The sequence below is a fragment of the Trichoderma camerunense genome (genome assembly GCF_050948025.1).
Source record: "Trichoderma camerunense strain CBS 138272 chromosome Unknown V8C40scaffold_9, whole genome shotgun sequence".
NCBI lineage: Eukaryota > Fungi > Ascomycota > Sordariomycetes > Hypocreales > Hypocreaceae > Trichoderma > Trichoderma camerunense.
Window position 1 is genome coordinate 237,128 of NW_028145361.1, and position 18,941 is coordinate 256,068.

Consider the following 18,941-nt stretch of genomic DNA (forward strand, 5'->3'; position numbering starts at 1 on the left):
GAGAAGGATGAGAGGATTCCCTTAGTAGTGACGAATAAGTGTGACTCAACAATATGGCCTGGCGTTGCAACGCAGTCCGGAACAGGGCCTGGAATCGGAGGATTCGAGCTGGCAGCCAACAAAACAAGGAAGCTATAGGTAGGCCCTGATTGGCAAGGTCGAGTATGGGGCCGGACAAACTGTACTGTCAACGGAGATTCATGTGCCTGCAAGACGGGAGACTGCTTCGCAAAGATGGACTATGAATTCAGTGTATGTGACACCCCCTGAAATCACGGAGTTGCAAAATATCATGAAAACGAGTTCTAACGAGGTGTGCACGTAGGGAGCTACTCCTGCAACACTGGCAGAATTCAACTTGGCCGGTGGAGTTGACAACTTGCAAACGTTTTACGACATTTCTCTCGTCGACGGATACAACATACCCATGGGGATCAATTACATCCCGGCCAAGAACACCACCTTCATTCCACCGAACCTCACAAACTGCGCATGCATTGCCACCACAGGCTGGGTGTACTCGCCAGCAGGCAATGGCACCTTTTACTCCAATGTGACATACCCGATTCCCCTAGAGTCGGAGGAGACGAACGAGAGTGTTAGCGCATAGTGTCCGTGGCTAAATCTTGCCTTTCCTCCAACTCACCCAGGAAATGGCATCTACCCCTATCCTGACGACAATGTTGAGCGGCCTGCCTTTGCCCCATGCAACAGCGCCTGCGCGGCCACTGGAACAGACAAGGACTGCTGCATCGGCAAGTATCATGATCCCCACATCTGCAAGCCGTCGCAGTATAGCAAGTCAGTCAAGGCGGTATGCCCAGACGCCTATAGCTTTGCCTACGATGATCAGCAATCGACCTTTATCATCCCCAAGGGCGGCGGCTGGGAAGTCGTCATGTGTCCCGAAGGCCGATCAACTGATATTCTCCGCAAGCTGGGCTCGGAGATGTTTGAGTTGGCAAGTGGTGGGAAATTGTCGCCACACACTCTCAAGAGGCTCCGAAATGCAACTTATATCATGGAAGAACGTGGGTCTGCGGGCGTTGTGAGACCATGGACACTTATGCTGATGATCTGCGTCGCTGTTGCTTGTACTTGGGCAATACTCTAAGAGTGCCAAATCAGCAATGATGGATACAGGATTGGCTGAGGTGAGACACATTCTTGTATATTCCTCATTTCTCTCCTATAATACCTAAAAATCATGGCTTTTACCTATTTCAACCCCCCCTTTAACCAAGTCACAATGGATGGATAGCTGTAGTTGAATTGTCTATCTTGAAGTGTTTGGTTTGCTTATTTCTTTTCTTGTTATGATGATGTGTATAAGAGTGCGAGCCTTGTCACTCCAACGTGCGCATCTCGTCTCATTTGTGACAACATGTATTCCAACATGGCTTCCTCCTTTGTGATAAATGATATGGTAAAGCCTCCAACGCCTGCCTCGAATCAATCAAGTTGCTCGGCTAGTATATCTCTACCATCTCCTCTCCAGACTCATGGGCCAGCCATTGTGCGTGCTATTTTCCCTTGTAGCTCAGGACTGGCTTTAAGAATTGTTCTTCTCTTTGCCTCGCTGTGTCTACCGCTTGCTCTTGTTCTTTCTCCTGCGCTCCCACTCGGCCCTCTCTTCCTCATCACTGCCACTGAACTCGGCGTCGTCGTCGTCATCGCTCTCGGCCACACCATTGACCGGGAGACCCGGGGCCTCGCCCGCGGGCCTTGGCGGGGGCGCGCTTGGGGGCGCACTCACGTTGACGAAGTCGCCCGCGTTTTGGTTTGCGTACTCGTGGCGCTGAATGAGGTCGCGGAGTTCCTGGTTGCGGGGGTCGACGAGCTGGAGGGCGGTGAGGCCGCCTTTATTCTTGATGCGCGGGTTGGAGCCGGCCTCGAGCATCATGTCGATGAGGTGGTGGCCGAAGGGGCGCTGGGCGGGGGGTTCGGCGTTGAGCCAGCGGACGGCGGAGTGCAGGGGGGTGTCGCCCTCGAGGCGGTTGATGGGGTCGCATTCGAAGTCGGGCTGGTCGAGGAGGTGGTCGATGATGTCGTCTGGTAAGGGGAGTTTGTTTTAGTTTACTTGTGCGGGATTGTTTCCCTCCCGGGAGGGGGTAAACACCATGAGGGGGACGGGGATAGGGGAAAGGGGACGCTTTTCGTACAGTTACCGCGGGAGGCAGCCTCGTGGTAGAGGTGGTTGCCCATGACGGTTGTGGTTTCGTTGAGCAGCTTGGAGATTTCGGGGTCGGACTTGTCTTCGAGGAGTTCGGTCAGGAGCTCGACGTTGTCGCGCCGGCAGGCCTCGATGAGCTGCTCCTCGATGGAGGCGCCCTGTGAAAAAAGAAAGAAAGTATTAGCCAAGAGTTTGTCATTTTTTGGATTCTTTAGGGTCGGTATATGTATGCGCGCGGGCGTGTGTATGGGGTTTTTGCTTTGTGTTTATGCTGTAAATGCGTGGTAAATTGGATGTGACGCACCTCGTGCTCCTCGCCACTCATGATTGTCTTTCTTCGGGAGTTTTTGTTTTGTTTTCTTAACGGTAAGATGGATATAACAGATGGTTGATCAGGCTGGAAACGCGCGGAACAAAGGGGACGCTGGAAGGAGGAATTTCAAGAACAGAAGAAGAATGAGAAACCCTCCCAGAAATCAAGGTGGGAGAGGAATAATGGACGAGGCGAAGCAAGTCTCGATAGCGATATGGATGGACAAGTAGCGGTGATAGGCGGGAAAAGCGCCCGGGGCCGGTGGAGGGGTTCGCAGGTGCAGGTCTGCGCTGAAAGCTAGGGGGGGCAAGGGGGAGGCTTAGCGGGGTCGGTTAGCGCTGGTTGTACTGTAGCAAGCTGTTACAGGCGTCTACTGGTCTTTAGAGGGACGCTGAGGTCGGGCCTGGTTCCTTTTTGCTGACAAGCCCGTCGACGGACCCCACCATGGAATTGTTTGGCTCATCGACTTTTTGACTTTTGGGATGCCGAGCTTCAAGCAGTCATTTTTTCTTCTTTCAAGACTACAACAGCATAGCTCAAGACTGCATAACACTTATCTTGAAGGAATCGCATCACTTCCTGCTATTATTATCTATAAATCCGCATCTATCCCTTAAACCCTTCTATCCCGACTTGGGGTGCTACATATACCACAGCAGCCATGCTTCTCTGTAAGCATAAAAAATGATTCCATATCGTCTGACGTCCCGACATCTAACCAGAAACCCCAGTCTGCCCACACTGCGCAAACATCCTGACCGTCTCCTTGACGCTTAACCGCACAAACCGACTCGAGTGCCGCACATGCCCGTATGAGCACGCCATCACCGACCCGGTCTTCTCCCGCCGCGTCTTTGAGCGCAAGGAGAGGGAGGACGTCTTTGGCGGCCCCGGCGCCTGGGACAATGCGCAAAAGTCAAAGGCGCAGTGCCCCAACGAGGGATGCACCGGCGAGGAGGCGGCCTTTTTCCAGGTGCAGATTCGGAGTGCCGATGAGCCCATGACGAGTTTCTTCAAGTGCATGACGTGCGGTCACCGATGGCGCGAGAACTGATTGCTGGTCGTGATGATATTTTCTTTCCTTCTTTTGATATTTTGGGTGTTTGGGGGGGAGGATATGGGATCCTTATGGAGTATGTTTGGTATATTTCGGCGGCTGGTTTCGCATAAAATAGACATTAAAAAGCGGTTTCCTTCGACAATTTCGATATTCTTTGTTCGCCCATGCTTGTTGATTCGTAATGGTATCCGTGTGCATCGTTAAAAATGAATCGTATGGACTGAAGCCTTGCTCTCCACACCCATATCACCAATCGTAATTCGTGCGCTCTTGTCAAGGCTCGCGATGCCACTGCACCGAAGCCTTCATCTCGTCCTCAACCAGCCGCTGGACGAGGTCCGGGCTCATGATGTCCTGCCTGAATCTCTCCTGCTGCAGAAGCTGCAGGTGGCGCAGCGTCGGCCCGGGGTATGTCAGGTATTTCAGGTACGGCGGCTTGGACCAGTACTGGAGATAGTCCAGGTAGGCGATGAAGGCGGGTTGGGTGAGGAGCTTCTGGGACGCGAGGTGGTTGAGATAGTAGGGATTGGCGAGTGACTGGACAAACTACAGGGATTTCGGAGTCAGTAGAGCTGTTCATAGGAGGAGCGTGGAATGATGGGAGTCGTGATGGCTTACCTCGAGCTCAATCTCGAAGCGCGAATAGCCGCCGTACTTGGGCTCCTGGTCTTGGTCTGCTGCAGGAGGAACAGCTGGGGTAGAGCTCATGGAGACGTCCTGAGGCGCCTCTGAAGCCATTGTGACTGTTGCTGTCGTTGAGAGTCCGAATAAACCCTTTAGAAGTTCTGGTGGTGATGCGCATGCGCGGTCGAGCGGGATCTCAAACTAGAGGCTGAATCGCGACGGGATCTTTGGAGATGAGGTTCAGTGTATTGTAGCACCAAAAGTGTGTACCTTGTGCTAGAGGCTCTAGAACATAAGAAGCACGGGGTTCCACTAATCCCCCACACTCTCTGGCGCTGACCTCATGAGCTACATCAGCCTCCTTCTCATATGATTTTAACCTTTTCAGAAACTCACCGTATTTTTTTTTCACTCTTTATCTCTGTTAAAACCTGCATCTTTTGTGATCAAACACACGAGTCAATTGGTGCAATCCTGATGCTGTAGAAAAGCCTCTCCAATGTGCCAATGCTTCTGAGCCGTTGGTTCCGGCCCTCACACTCACATGCTGCCTGGAGCCTACCGCGGAGAAACATCAGCTGCACTTATAAGCCAACCAGCAGGCATCAACAACACAACAACAAGGCTTCCACTTCTACATTGTCATCATCAACGCCTACAAACACATCCTCCTCAGAGAATTCAGAATTCTCACCATCATCATCATACAACACTCCAATCCTAAACAACGTCTCTTCTACTAAGATGCCAATTCCTCCCTTGTCTCCTCCCTCCTCGTCCTCCTCAGCCACCATCAAAACCCGCATCCTCATTATATCAGATACGCACAGCTCCGTCCCACAAACCAAAGAAGACAATCCCATCAACACTGAGGATGAGCTCGAAACTCCCAGAGGCAAGCTTTATGCTCCCTCAGGCTTCAGATCCCCACTCCCGGAGGCAGACGTCGTGCTTCACTGCGGCGACCTGACCAAGCGTGGACAGCCCGAAGAGATCCGCAAAACCTTCTCCATGCTTAGAAAACTATCCGCGCCTCTGAAACTCGTCATTGCGGGAAACCACGACTTGATGCTTGACAGGATGTTTTATGAGGAGCGCTATGGCGGGGAAGAGTTGGAGTATGACGAGGTGAACCAGATCATCAAGGAAGCTGAAGAGGACTGTGTCAAATATCTCACCGAGGGGACGTACGATTTGGGTCTCGCCAATGGCTCACGGCTGCGCATCTTTGCAAGCCCAAACACACCCGCATACGGCTACTGGGCATTTCAGTACGAAGCAGGCGAGCACAACTTCGACATCCCGGCTGACGTCGATATTGCCATGACCCACGGCCCTCCCCTGGGCATCCTCGACCAGACGCGTGTGAACAATAACGCCGGCTGCGGAAACCTCTTCCGGTCCATACACCGCGCAAAGCCCAAAATTCACTGCTTCGGCCATATCCACGAAGCATGGGGCGCTCACCTCATCCGATGGAAGGCCGACGCCGACATTCCTAGACTCAAGGAGGAGGACGCTCAACAGCAGCAAACCGCGGGCTCACAACCAATCATCTCGCCCGCTACCGCTGCCGACTGGGAAAACTCGCGCCTCATTTATACCCTCACGACACCCCCTATATCCATCCCCACAAACGACTCGGTGGTTGGTAGGGAGGATCAGAATCTCTTGGAGCTAAGCAAGGACCGAGGCTGCTACCTCGATCTCACAGAAGGGGAGAATATGCTCAAGCAGGGAGAGGAGACGCTCTTTGTCAATGCTTCAATTATGAGTATCCGGTACCGTCCATCACAGATGCCCTGGGTAATAGACATCGACTTGCCGAGGACAAAAGCGTAAATCTGTGACGAAAACATCAATTGAAATCTTGGAGGAATACATATGATAAACACATGATGAGAGACAATGATGAGAGATATCATAAAAATTCAACACACATTCCATCTCATTTTCCAATTGGACGCTATAACGATCTTTTTCACAAACAAGACAATGAGAATCCCTATACGAGCTCAGACTTCAAATAGATACGAATAATGCCATCAAAGAAAAGGATGCCTTAATATATCAGCCTTCATATTATTGCGTTGTGGTATTAAACAAGCGCTCAGTCAGAATCTGCATTACAAAAACAAAACTCAAAAAGTAACTCCATGACCAGATGAGTCAATCATGGTCCCAAGAAAAAGAAAGGCCGTTTTGAATGTCCACGCCACTTCATATTATAAACTCGTCACATCATGATTACATGCTAGCCCAATACTTCGACAACTATTAACAATGAATATGATAATCGTTGCATTCACAAAGCCATCAAAGCAGCCAGGACGGCGCCGAGAATGCCAGCCGCAGGGGCGGAAGCATCGCTGCCGGCGAGGGTGGTGGAGGCAGGAGCGCCAGAAGTCTGGGAGCCACCGGAGCCGCCGTCAACAAAGGCGGTAGAAGTGCGGGTGACGACAGAGCGAACACCGGAGGTGGTGCTGTTGGAAACGCCGCCGGGAGGAGAGGTCGGGCTGGTGTGGCCGGCCGAAGTGGCATGAGACGAAGAAGAAGAACCAGAGGTCTCTGAAGCGGTGGTAGAAGCAGGACCAGTGGTGGTAGTGCCGGCCTCGGTGGTGCTGCCGGCCTCGGTGGTGGACTCGGTGGTAGAGCCAGCGGTAGTGGTCTCGCTTGAGGACTCAGAGGCGGAAGTGTGAGAAGAGGCTTCAGTTGAAGAGGAAGAAGAAGAGCCGCTGGTGTCCTTCTTGCAGGCAGCGGCAGCGGCAGATTGTGCCTTTGCGAGGTCGCTGGGACTGCACTTGCTGATAAGGCAAGGGGCAGCGAGGCCGACGAGCTTAGCTTGGGTGTCGACCTGGCACTGGCAGGCGGTGTCTGTGAGGGCGCAGCCGGCCTTGGGGATGGCCTCCTTGAGGCAGTCGATCTACACGCGTGTGTTAGTGCTGGACCAAGAGTGTGTGTCTTCTGAGCTTGTGTCCATCTCGTCAGGGATGTAACTTACAGCGCAGTCAGGCTGACCGGTGAAATCTTGGGCGGCAACCAGGCCGGAGAGGAGGAGGGCGATAACGGAGGCCTTCATCGTGAGCGTGTTTGTGTCTTTTCTGTTTTCTGTGTGCGAGAAAGCGAGTGAAGGTCTTTCAAGAGTAAAAGATGGAGGAGCTCAGGAGAAGTCGGGTATCAAAAAATTCAGCGAGGGAAAAAAACAGGAGGGGGAAAAGAGAGGTGAAGCGTAGTCGGTGGGAAGGAAGGCCTCTTTTTATCAGTCCACCCAGCTATGGCTAGTACGAGGAGAGAGGTAGGATTTTTTGTTCGCAGGGGAGGAGCCCGGGGAAGCGAAGCGAGCAGAAAGTGCTGGCAGCTCCCCCAGAATGCACGGCCTGTCTAGCGGGATGCAGGGCCCTCAGTGTGATATTCAGCCGTGAGAGAGCTCCGGTGTACTGTAGTAGCTGCTGCTATAAACCCACTGGACTGGACTGCCACGATGCGTTAGTGCTCCAATGGATGCCTGTATGTCCTCGTACTCGGACGTTGCTTTGATGTGTCCCCCAAAAGGAACCAACGTAGCTTAGTTGGATACCTCCAATGGCAAAAAAGCATCACAAAATCCCGCCACAAGGCCCAACGAGTCAAAATCCCGCCGCGCAACAAAGAGAAAAAAGCAGCTTGCGAGGGAGGCGGTCGCTGATTGGATCGTGTAGCTGGGCGCAAGTGGCGGGGGGTTGGACAACGGCGCCACCTGCAAGGTACATCGTGCTAGTCTTTGCAGCTATTTGCTGATTGTGCCCTTTTTTTGCATGGGCTTTCGTGTGGAGAGGGCCTAGAAGGGAAGCGTGCTAAGCCAGAGTAGGCTGGAACCCTTGAAGGAGGTGTTTCGGTTTTTTTTGCTTCTTCTTTTCTTGGGGTTTTTATACGAGGTGGGATTTGAAGGTGTCTATCTGTCTATCTGTCTATCTGTCTGTCTGTCTGTCTGTCTGTCTGTCTGTCTGTCTACGGTATGTAGGAGCATATGAGGATGCAGTACATGTATGCACCGGTATCGGGACTCGGTGGCATATTTCTTGACAACAGGTATACATGTATAGAGCAAGCAACAGAAATATTACAAGTCCGGACCATCGCCATGCTGCTCGTCTCCGTCATTTCGGATTCTGCCGTGTCTCAGCGAGACGGGGAACAAGCCCGAGACTGACAGCTGCTGTGGAGACGTGTTTTGTTTGATGTTTGAGGCGGTGGATGACTTTTTTTTTGTGTCTGTTCACTCCCCCTTGCAGTCGCCGCCACTGACAGATGGTGTAACGCGGTCCGTCCACAGGGGAGTATCAGAAGTCGAGTCGAGCACAGGTAGGATTCGCTTTTGTTATGTACTATTTGTTAGGTAAGTTGTCAGCAGAGAGACTGGGGAGGAGAAGAGACTACCTTGATGGACATGATTTGACGTGACGTGTTTACGTGTGTTCTCCGTCTGTTGGTGTCAGTCACTGATGTCCTAAGGTACTAAAGTACCAACGACTGTACTCCGTAGACAGCAATAAGAAAAGACAATTTATGTTAGCAGACTGTCTCTTTCATCGAGCTGTACAGAATATCCGTGCTACATAATTCCTATTACAGCATTGCCCTGTCTCGACTTGACTCGTACGAGCACTTGCCAGTTTACCCCCAATAGGTAGCATCACACACAAGATGGACCCCTAAAATTTGATACAAATTCGTATCAGGAACAAGGTACATCTCCAGCTTGTCGCGCACTTTGACTCAAAATGTCTTCCCCGAGACACATTTTATTATTCTTTTTTTTTTCTCGTCCCGCCTGTATGGCTACGGCTACAGTACCATCCCGCCCGCGTATTCGGATCGCCAATGTCTCTCTCAAATACCAGCAACGCCACCCCTCGTACGACTCGACAAACAAACATATACCGCTTCGGAGATTTGCTCGCAGTACAAAGCAAATTGACATGTTAAATTTAAACCATAGACTCTAAAAGCTCTCCCAAATTCTCCGATAGCCGCCATGCCTGTATAAAACTTGTTACATGGCATAGAATTCAGCACACACAGCCACACCGAGCTGAATGGTCACCCGTCAATGCAACCTCGTATTAAGGAACTGACACACACACACGCACACGCACGCATGCACTTTGCGGGGGTCTGTTTGAATCCAGCCCTTTTCGCTGGGGCGAGACGGGCCGACGGCTTGGCGGTACTGATTTGGCAATTTATTCAAGCTTTGGTGTAGGAGCTTCGTTGTAAGTGGCATTCTCTGCTAGGCATCTGTGAGATGGGATGAATAGACATGTGTGATTGTACGTACACTAATGAATAGGGGATCACCAGAGAGAAACTACAAGTGTGTACGATGATTCACCTACTAAACAGTAACCAAACGTTGTTAGCTAAATTGTTAGCTTAAACATCCATGATTGTCCTAGTTGGCACCTATTACCTGACAATGCCCGATCGTAGGATATACTGGTTTGACTCTGTTTCCCCAAGTATTTCTACCGCTATTTGTCAATATGATAGCTGTTCAGGGCGAATAAAGCAAACACAGGATGAGAGTAGAATTCAGTCATGTCATGTCATATTATGTCTGCCAAGACCAGCTACTATAATTCTATACGCAGCTCTACAAATCCCATAAATTACTCCTAGTAAACCCAAAACATCCTCTACATCAAATTACCGATCATCGTCCCAACGCTGCCGGCTCATAATAATAGGTCTCGCAGGATCCCAAGGCCCCCGAATCTCGTTCTTATACCTCTGCAGACCAATCAGCCACCAGCTGCATCCTCCCGTCGCAATACCAGCAATTAGGACAGACACCACCATGCCTCCGATACCGCGTTTCCACGGCCAACAGTCAGGCTTCGGCTCGGCTATCACGACTCCCACACCCCATCCCGCCCCGAGAATAAGCAGCACGGTCAGAATCACATGCTGCCTGAAGTTACGGTGCTGGACATATCGCCTAAACACAGGAAACAGACCAAACACTTCAATGCTGAAAAGCGTCAGGCAAAATACCTGCTTGGTGGAAGGTAGGCGACTTGCTAGCACGGTCGAGGCCATTAGGGCTGCATTTGTGGATAGCGACGCAGGGAATTTGGTCCCGACGCCGCCTGAGTAGTCAAAGAAGAAGATGTTGATGGCCAGTAGCCAGAGAGACATGGCCCAGATGCTGTCGCTCGAGGTGGACTGGGTGAGAGATTTAAGAATGGGGCTGAGCCCGAGGAGCGTGCAGTAGATCAGCAAAGCTGATTTAATTGTGCCGAGGCGCTGGTGTAGGCGATTTGCCTCGTTTGGTATTATTGGAGAGTCGGGCATCACGTCCGAGCTAGCCCTACGCAGTAATGGTTGGCCATCGGCACTGATGCCGTGCCGAGAAGTTCCCCCTAATGACAACGGCGATGTGGGCGAGGTCGGAGAGGTGGTGGAGGAGGGAGACGGAATGATGGTTGCCCTTATCTGTTCGTTATCTGGGATCTGCACCTTGATATTAATCGTCGAGTTTCCCGCAGACGGCCGCGAAGAAGAAGACTCCGAGGTCGGACGACTCGACGTGGTAGAAATGGAACGGGGTGTAATGATCGGTCGACGAATGCTAGCCGCGCGGGCTCGCCGTCGTATGCTCTCCGTCTTGGTCGCAGAGGCAGCGACGCCGCCCGCGGTCACTTCGTCCTCCTTGTCCTCCTCCTCCGAGACCCATCGCTCCCAGAGGATCCAGCCCAGAAAAGTGGTGAAGCTGCTCCCGCTGACGAGGGACACGGGCGAGACTCGCCCATGGAAGATGCCCACGAAGCAGACGATGAAGAGGATGACGGAGCACACGTGCTGCAAAATCACCGTAGAGTCGGCCACCAGCGGCCAGAAGTCGTAGGGCTTGAGCCGAGGGTTTCGCTGCAGGTTCTCGAGAAACGTTGCCTGATCGGTATAGTTGTCCGGATCTAGAGAAAGGGGGAAGAGAAGAAATCTGCCTGTTAGTCCCAGTCTGCCTGGAGAAAACCTGAAAAAGCATAAACGATGCCCACTGATAGGCGGACAGAGCAGAACTTACACGACTGCTTCACCCACATGAGCTTCTTCCACGCCCTCTTGCGGCGCCGGCTCCTGCTGCGGTCGTCCTTGAGGTGCCTCAGATGGGACAGCGGATCGGCCGGCCCGTCGCCATCGTACGGCTGTCGCAGCGGGTACGTGAAGGCATCGTGCGGCGACAGGTGCGAGCGGTCCAGCGCATTGAGGCCCGCGGCGTGGCTCAGCGCAGGGAAGGGCGTTTCGTCGTCGGTGGGCGAGGGCATCGCGAAGAAAGCTTGCTGCTGCTGCTGCTCGGGCCCTTTGCTGGCCTTTTTAGGGCTTCGCCTCAGCCCGGCGCTTTTCGTCGGCTGCTAGCAGTGATTGCGGACTCTGGCGACGGGCTGCTAGCATGGAGCTGAAGAGGGCATCTGGGGCGTTTCATGTGGTGGTGACGTTTGCTTCCATCCCGACACAAGTTTGTTTGGCGCAAAAAGGTTCAATTGGATGTTGTCGGGACAAAAGTGCCCTGGCCTGAACTTGAACGTCACCCGCGGGGCTAGAGGTACTAGCGTATCAAGTATCCGATACTGAAGGAAGAGCGTTGTAAGCCACCAGAACAACTAGTATCGTATACTAACCATTCGTGTCCAACTCAGTTGATAGCTCGAAGCCAAACACGGGTGAGGTGAGCGATTCTCCGTCTAATCCCTCCAAGGCCCGATTGTCAATGCCAAGTCCATCGCGATCCCCTTTAACCATCGTCCACCAACTGCCGCCGTTACGTAACGCTCCGATTGAGCCTCATCATCATCATCAAAGCTTCTAGAATGTCGGCGGATGCCTAAAATAAACAAAATTGCAATACGAAAGCCAAGCCTCGGCACTTGACACCCGGAGCCATGTGAAGGTAACAAATAGAGGCGAAATGCCAAGAGAAATGTATATCTCAAACTAAATCGCTTGGGCGATCTGCGCGTGTTCAGGGTTGCCCTTTTGGGAAATGGGGGCGTCAAGAGTTGCAAAGCCACTCACTTTTTTTTTTCTTACAGCACTAGATACTCCGTACCCTCTCCTCCCCCTATTTTCGTCAAGTTTTCTTTATTCTTCTTTCTCTCTTTATTAACCCCAAGCGGGTTCACAGCATTAACCCTACATAGCCCTCCTCTCCCGTGTTGAAGACAAAAATTCCTCTCTTTCAGCCACCAATGGCTTGCTTCAGGTGGTCCCTTGGACGGGGCCGTCTAACACAAGAACGGACGTCCAATCTCATGCGGATAGACAAAGGTCTCCAAAGCAACGTGACAACGTGACGGCTCCCACGGCTCCCACTCAGTTCCCGCCTCGTAATCTCACACACAAATCCTATCTTTTTGAACGGCTTCTGTTACTGGTCTTACCTGTTCGGATACCTACCGAAGCGGAGTTGCCTTTGCCAGGCCCACTATCACGAAAAGGAACCACGGTCTGCTAGTCAAGTCTCGCCCGCAACAGGCACTTACACGTATTTCTCTCTTCGGTGGCTAACCTCAGCAACACCACAGTAAGCAACATCAACAAATTACAATTGTTGCCCGTGATTTCCCAGAGTAGAAATGAGCGACGAAACTAAGAGTTCGATCATATAATATCACCTCAGCTCTCCTCCTCTCCTTTCCATCATGAATCGCCATAGTTTATCAACTCAATCGTCTTTATACCTGTTGGTCCACGCAAACGATGCGGCAATTTGCCTGCACCACCCCTGCTCACGTAAAAAACAATCTGCTGTGCTGTCCCATCCTCCACGGGCCCTTTTTCGCCGTGCCAAACGAGGCATGGCCGCGACGTGCTGCTGCGCCTTGCTTAGCGGATTTTTCTCACTCACGCATATTTGCTCCCCGACCCAGTCAATTTGGCTGGCCGTCAAACGTTTGATGGGCTGAGCCCCCCTCCGAAACTTGTCTCCTCCGCCCCTCTTGTTTAAAAAAGCTTAGTTGTTTGTGTTATTAGGCGTCTTTTTTATTCTCCTCCCTGTTCTTGGCTCCTTTTTTCTGGGTCGAAGTGTTTGTCGAGTTTATGCTTGGCAAGTTTTGTTCAACTATTGCTTTCTTTTATATCACTGCATCTTGAGTCTTTATTTTGATAATCGAGAAACCATATCAAAGACTCTACAACTCTTTCATCTTTATGCTACGCTTGAGCGAGTCCCCTATTCTACGGTTACTCGCTGATTCATAATCGTCGTATTCAGCCTCCACCTAGGAACCCCGAGAAACAAGTCTAAAAAGAAACACAAATTTCTCTTTCCTTTCTTTCCATCATCATCATCGACATCTCTTCATCAACATGGCTATCAGAACCACTTCTCTCCTTTTGACTATTCTCTATGTCACGGGCCTAGTTCTAAGTGCCCCGACAGCAGGGGATGGCTCTTCACCCCTTGCCGCCATCACAAAGCGCTCCCAAGCTGCATCTAAGCGAGACTCGCCGGCAGATTCAAAGAAATATCGTGTCTTCAGAGTCGACAAGACTCTGTGGGACAAGGTTTCCAAGACTGACCAGCCTACGAAATACTTCCTCGACGCAACTCTCGAACTCCTCGAGACGAGCCAGAACACCGAGGTTGTGCCCGTCTTTCCCTCTGATGACAAGGGGAAATCCGTCATCGTTGATACCAACGGTGACTTGATGGCGTCGTATGGTTCAGATAAGTTTGTTCCTGTCTGGAGTCGGGAGAAGAAGCACCATGGCTTCCATCGCCACCGTGCCTTTGGACAACGGTTTGCTCTCTTCATCTTGGGGTTTTCTTTGGCTCTTGCCCTTGTTTGTTCTTGCATGAGAAAGTAAGTTCAAGGTCATTCCAACCTGGTTTTCAATTCTCTAATTTTGATTTTTCTTTAGTTTGTACCGTCCAGCAGATGATTCTGAGAATCAAGAACCTGAGCCTAGTGCGGTCGAAAAGGGGTTGGATTCCAAGAAGGAGGAGCCGTAACAGGATCGCAACCAGCTCTACATTTAAATGAAGCACATAGCTGGCGGACAGAGACAGCGTCAACTGAAACAGTGACAAACGAATGAACGAGGCGGAGGCTCTTGGGATTGATTTTACACTTGGGGCGTTGAGGCATTTTACCAAGGGGCATAAGGCACTTGGAAACTACTCGAGAATGGGATACAATGCAGGTTGTGTAAGCTGGACGAGAAACATGTATATCAGACACAAAATATTTCACGAGGTATAAACCACATATATATAATTTCTAATCGCAGATATTCAAGCAAAGGGCAGAAGATGCATGGAAATGGACTGCCAAACGAGAGGGTTTCCATGATAGATTAGAGTTTGATTACTACTAGGTATGCATGGACGCGTGTACACCTGCAGTGGCTCGCTAGTCTCACTAGTTTAGCCCTAGAATCATAAGGTTATTTATTTACTATTACGCGTCATCCTGCCAGAAATCCTTCGAGGTCTCTCTACTCGCCACCTCTCTTTTGGGATTTACACGAATCCAGTAATGCAAGCCATCTCGTTATTCACGTGAAAACCCACTAGATACGATTCAATCAAATACGAGCAGCCATCTCGGTTTTCCATAGAACAGTGGGAGAATCCGCATTATAAATATCTTTGTTTGTTTCTATTACATATATTCTTCTTATATCAAGTTCAAGCAGCCAAATGTCCCTATTTGGACAGAATGCTGAGCGCCAAGAAACTAGAAGCCCAGAGGAGCAAAGCTGATTAGCCCGCGGGTTCCACACTTTCGGCGAGCCGAACTTTTCTTTTAACCTCGGGCCAAGACATACGAACTGCACTGCAACAACTCTCGCTTTCAAGCTTCAAAAAGGGCACGTTAAAAAATAAAATAAAAAAGGTGAGACAATTAGAGAATTTTATGGCAATTGTGCCTCATATAAAAACTGTCTTTGCTTTTCCAATCGAGAAAAATCGGAAAAATTACTGTTTCTAGATAGGTAGTACTTGAATGTTTTCGGCGTAAGGTGGACAAAACAGTGGATTACTTCGGCGCTAAGTGCACTATAAATGCGGGAGCGGTTAATTTGGCTTGCGGAGTAAAAGGTATGGGGTAACATTCGATATAACTACTCCGGACTACCACGATATCAACGGAGTCTCGGATGCTCTTCTTTCGTGATTTCTTACACGGCGAGCTCTAGAGGCATCTTGTTTATGCAATTCGCATTTCACTTACGCACTTACCAATTTGATAGTCCTTTTTACTCGCCTTCTTTCATTCTGTAAACATGGCCATGGCTACGTACGAAACGGCAAAAACCCAATTCGTCAAGGTGGACGGCCTTACCTTTGCCTATAGACAACTCGGCGTATCGCATGGCATCCCGTTACTATTCATCCCGGGTTTCAAGTGAGTCACCCGATTGATTACTCTTTCATTCGATTTCCCCATTCATCAGAGTCTCGCAATTCTGAGAAACGGTCGTTGAAAATGGCCACTGCTGATGCCGTCGACTTTGCCTCGGCTGTTGCGACACAGACAAACAATGGATCACTGGGACCCGGCATTGGTCAATCCTCTTGCCGCTCAGCGTCCAGTATTACTCATTGACAACGCCGGCGTTGGCCGATCCGAGGGCGACGTTCCCGATACCTTTGCCGGTTGGGCGGCGCATTACAGCGCTGTGACCAAACAAATCCTTGGCCAAGGGAGCAAGGTTGACGTATTAGGCTATTCCATGGGCGGCTGCGTTGCGCAGCTCATGGCTCTCAACGCGCCGGAGCAGGTACGGCGATTGGTGCTCTGCGGCACGATTCCCAGCTCCGGAGACGGCGTTAAACCCTCGCCCGATGGCAAGGCGTTCAAGCGTATGAAGGCGGCCAGGACTGTAGAGGAGGAGCAGCAAGCTTTCGAAGAGGGCTCCTTTGTGCAGCGCTCTGAGCGTAGTCGAGAGGCGGGTAAGCGAGCATGGAAGCGCATCGCCAACGGTAGAAGCGACTCCGGAGAGGTGAGATGCGAACCAGTGCCTCCAGGGCCAGCTCATAAGCAGGCGCTTGCGTTTGTCAGGTTTATGGATAAGAAAAACGCTTCTGATGGGAGTTATGACCGGCTCGGCCAGCTGCGTCTGCCGGTGCTAATCGCCAATGGTGAGTTCTCTCGCGTCTGCTTTTACCCCCCTCCCTCTTCGTCTCTGCCCCCCTAAATCTAATTCTAGCGGCGGCCCCCTAACCAATGGATCGAATATCCGTCGGGCCACTGCGTAAAACAAGAAAAAGAAGCAGTTGCTGACACGCCTGCGCTCCTGTAGGTTGCGAGGACTTGCTGCTACCTACCGACAACAGCATCCTGATATGGAAGATGCTTAGCTTCGCGGATGCACGGCTGCATTTGTTTCCGGATTCAGGACATGGGTTTCTGTACCAATACGCCGACGAGCTTGCGAAGCTTGTAAATGACTTTCTTGGCAGCAGCAGCTCGAGTCGCGGCAGTCGGCTTTGAGCGCTCCGGAACGTCCAAGGCATGAGTGATACTAGTGTCGATGCCTGTCTCGTACCTTAGTGAGCATGCAAGTCGCGTCTGTCGACAACGACGCGACGCCAGTTGTTTTCCTCATTGGTCTTTCTTTGCTTTTGGGTCGCTGCAAGCCCCGCCGCGATCAGCTAGGTCGTCATGTAACGAGAAAAATGATGACCCAGGGGCAGGTAGATGAATGGTAACATTTTGGTTTTGAACAATACACTCGTACCGCGGCGTGCTTCGTAGGCCATCCCCGGGCATCCTCATCCTTGTGCGTGCTTGCCGTTGCGTTGTGCATGTTTCCCCCTTTGAAGCTGGTATCACATGCAAGACGGGCCATTTGTCGCCAAGTTGTACATGGTGCTCCGTAGATTAGTACTCAAGGTAGGGAGGTGAGGGAGCCAGCCAATCATTAACGAGCGTTGACGATAACAATGTTGCAGCTCACAGGAATTGATCAATGGCATCAATGCAGCTGAGCACATAAACAGTCATCCCTTGAGAAGGAAGAAGATTAAGGGGGTCATTTTTGCTTTCTTTCTCTAAAGCCAGCGGCAAATGTGACGGGGGCAAGAGTCCTTCCGAAAGACGGTTGTCGGATGGAATAAATTCACTTTCTTGGCCTCTACCCTTTCCTCTGTGCCTCTCTCCACACTTTGCTGACGAGAATTGGGTAGCACGAGCTATTACTGGTAGCAGCTCCGAGGGTGGTAGTTGTGCTTTGTGCTGGTTTGACTTTACTAGTGGTGATCATAATGCTGCTTGTGCACACTTGGTAAGCATCAAAGGAGGGAGCTAGCAGGCAAGGTTAGGGAGGTAAGGTAGCAGAGCGCCGCTCCCGGCTTTGCGTTACAGTCGTCGGCCCGTATGTGATACACGAGTGCTCGTACTGGTAAGGTAGCAAAAAAGGAAAAAGGAAAAAAATTAGGTAGTACGGGGAGATGAAAGCCAAGGCGTTGGTCATCTTGCAGCGGCGCTTGACAATGACGACGTCGTTGTCTTGCAAGAGTGTCGGGCAACGACATGACATTGGTTCTGGCGCTGATCCAGGCGAAGCGTGAAGGCGAAGAAGATTGGTTGGTTGTTTAGCGTCGTCTTGTCAGAGTATCGGCTGGCCACCAACTCGCAGCTCCCTCCGCCTCAGCCGCTCTTATTCACGAGGACAGTCAGCCACCTGCCCGCTCCATCCAGCCGAGCGAGCCTTGCTTGGGTCGACGAGTCTCCTCTCGACGAACGAGAAAACGAGGCCAAGTGCAGGATAGGGGCCAGCCGTTCCCGCTATTGGCGTCCGTCACGCCACCCGGCGGTCCCGTTGGCAGCAACCCATTCTTATCCTGCCTAATGAAAAGCAAACGCACGAGACAGAACTGGGGGTGACAAGACACATCCGCGGCCCCCAAAGCAGGCAGAGAGAGTCGCGATTGGGAAGCTGCACGAGTGTGGAAGTGAATCTTGACTGCTGGAGAGCCATTCTGGCCTCAGCAAAGGGCCAGATGCCGTCGTTATGGATCCTGGATTCGTACGGTACGCCCGCGGATAAAAAGGCCAATGTTCCGTTTTGCCTTTTTCGCAGCTGCTTTGTCCGTAAACCTTGGAGCTTGGTGCGTTTTTCGAGGCCCACGCACGCAGCAGATGCAGATGATGAGGTACGACAGACGCAGGCTGCACGCCTCTGAGATGGTACCTACATAAGGTAAGCAGCGTCAAGGCATGTACAAGTAGTGCTCCCAAGCACAGCTCCGTCCACGTATCGTATGTACGGAGTAGCGGGCGGCAAAAGATGAGATCCAGATGCAACGTTCAAGGCAGGGCAAGGCAGGGAGAGAGAGACAGATGATATAGGACTGATTTGATTCGACTGGACAAAGAAGAGAGGGAGGGAGAGGGGGTAAAAAACATGAAGAGAGAGAGGCAAATGCAAACTTTTTGAGCATCCGCCGGCTGGACTGGACTGGCTCAGAGCCGACATTAGTATTATTCCATTGCAGCACGTCTGATTGTGACTCCGTACTCGTACAAGCTGGCTGTCAAAGTACCTTCTGGTACTCACATCACCTTTTTTGCTTGACTCCATCCCCGTCCTCGTGTTGGTGCGCCCGCGGCTGGTGCTGATGCTGGCAAGCTGAGGCTCGTCCCATCAATGGATCAATTGATGATATATTACAGATTACAGCTGCACCCCATTGGCAGCCGAGCTGATGAAGCCAGCTCCGCATCGCTGCCGGCGGGGTTGCTCCAGCGCAGCGCCGCCGGCCTTTAGGCGTTCACCCACTG

General features: G+C 51.4%; 9 protein-coding genes across 9 annotated transcripts; 5 read left to right on the forward strand and 4 right to left on the reverse strand.

Moving 5' to 3' along the window:
- Positions 1 to 234: 234 nt before the first annotated feature.
- On the forward strand, positions 235 to 1,114 carry V8C40DRAFT_265816 (thaumatin family-domain-containing protein; the record flags this gene model as incomplete). Its single annotated transcript, XM_083219689.1, has 3 exons — positions 235 to 252; positions 326 to 596; positions 651 to 1,114. The coding sequence occupies 3 exons, from the start codon at positions 235 to 237 to the stop codon at positions 1,112 to 1,114; spliced, it is 753 nt and encodes a 250-aa protein (XP_083072922.1).
- Positions 1,115 to 1,155: 41 nt separating this feature from the next.
- On the reverse strand, positions 1,156 to 2,756 carry V8C40DRAFT_245024 (uncharacterized protein). Its single transcript, XM_083215782.1, has 3 exons — positions 2,478 to 2,756; positions 2,163 to 2,331; positions 1,156 to 2,052 (listed from the first exon to the last, which is right to left on the reverse strand). Exons 1-3 carry the CDS (start codon positions 2,496 to 2,498, stop codon positions 1,586 to 1,588), a joined length of 657 nt encoding a protein of 218 aa, XP_083072923.1. The 5' UTR covers positions 2,499 to 2,756; the 3' UTR covers positions 1,156 to 1,585.
- Positions 2,757 to 2,931: 175 nt separating this feature from the next.
- V8C40DRAFT_245025 (DNA-directed RNA polymerase III core subunit RPC11) lies at positions 2,932 to 3,707 on the forward strand. Its single transcript, XM_083215783.1, has 2 exons — positions 2,932 to 3,157; positions 3,218 to 3,707. Exons 1-2 carry the CDS (start codon positions 3,148 to 3,150, stop codon positions 3,538 to 3,540), a joined length of 333 nt encoding a protein of 110 aa, XP_083072924.1. The 5' UTR covers positions 2,932 to 3,147; the 3' UTR covers positions 3,541 to 3,707.
- Positions 3,708 to 3,819: 112 nt separating this feature from the next.
- On the reverse strand, positions 3,820 to 4,284 carry V8C40DRAFT_265819 (mediator complex subunit SOH1; the record flags this gene model as incomplete). The annotated part of the gene is made up of 2 exons (XM_083219690.1): positions 3,820 to 4,092; positions 4,165 to 4,284. The coding sequence occupies 2 exons, from the start codon at positions 4,282 to 4,284 to the stop codon at positions 3,820 to 3,822; spliced, it is 393 nt and encodes a 130-aa protein (XP_083072925.1).
- A 233-nt stretch (positions 4,285 to 4,517) lies between these two features.
- On the forward strand, positions 4,518 to 6,496 carry V8C40DRAFT_245027 (Metallo-dependent phosphatase-like protein). The gene has a single exon (XM_083215784.1). The coding sequence runs from the start codon at positions 4,678 to 4,680 to the stop codon at positions 6,010 to 6,012; it is 1,335 nt and encodes a 444-aa protein (XP_083072926.1). The 5' UTR covers positions 4,518 to 4,677; the 3' UTR covers positions 6,013 to 6,496.
- On the reverse strand, positions 6,147 to 7,775 carry V8C40DRAFT_245028 (CFEM domain-containing protein). The gene is made up of 2 exons (XM_083215785.1): positions 7,172 to 7,775; positions 6,147 to 7,093 (listed from the first exon to the last, which is right to left on the reverse strand). The coding sequence occupies exons 1-2, from the start codon at positions 7,247 to 7,249 to the stop codon at positions 6,476 to 6,478; spliced, it is 696 nt and encodes a 231-aa protein (XP_083072927.1). The 5' UTR covers positions 7,250 to 7,775; the 3' UTR covers positions 6,147 to 6,475.
- Positions 7,776 to 9,855: 2,080 nt separating this feature from the next.
- Positions 9,856 to 11,474, reverse strand: V8C40DRAFT_265822 (phosphatidylinositol N-acetylglucosaminyltransferase; the record flags this gene model as incomplete). The annotated part of the gene is made up of 2 exons (XM_083219691.1): positions 9,856 to 11,123; positions 11,234 to 11,474. The coding sequence occupies 2 exons, from the start codon at positions 11,472 to 11,474 to the stop codon at positions 9,856 to 9,858; spliced, it is 1,509 nt and encodes a 502-aa protein (XP_083072928.1).
- Positions 11,475 to 13,310: 1,836 nt separating this feature from the next.
- On the forward strand, positions 13,311 to 14,333 carry V8C40DRAFT_221925 (uncharacterized protein). Its single transcript, XM_083212219.1, has 2 exons — positions 13,311 to 14,012; positions 14,071 to 14,333. Exons 1-2 carry the CDS (start codon positions 13,516 to 13,518, stop codon positions 14,159 to 14,161), a joined length of 588 nt encoding a protein of 195 aa, XP_083072929.1. The 5' UTR covers positions 13,311 to 13,515; the 3' UTR covers positions 14,162 to 14,333.
- Positions 14,334 to 15,265: 932 nt separating this feature from the next.
- Positions 15,266 to 16,913, forward strand: V8C40DRAFT_245038 (Alpha/Beta hydrolase protein). Its single transcript, XM_083215786.1, has 3 exons — positions 15,266 to 15,560; positions 15,690 to 16,297; positions 16,459 to 16,913. Exons 1-3 carry the CDS (start codon positions 15,439 to 15,441, stop codon positions 16,647 to 16,649), a joined length of 921 nt encoding a protein of 306 aa, XP_083072930.1. The 5' UTR covers positions 15,266 to 15,438; the 3' UTR covers positions 16,650 to 16,913.
- The last annotated feature ends 2,028 nt before the right edge of the window (positions 16,914 to 18,941 follow it).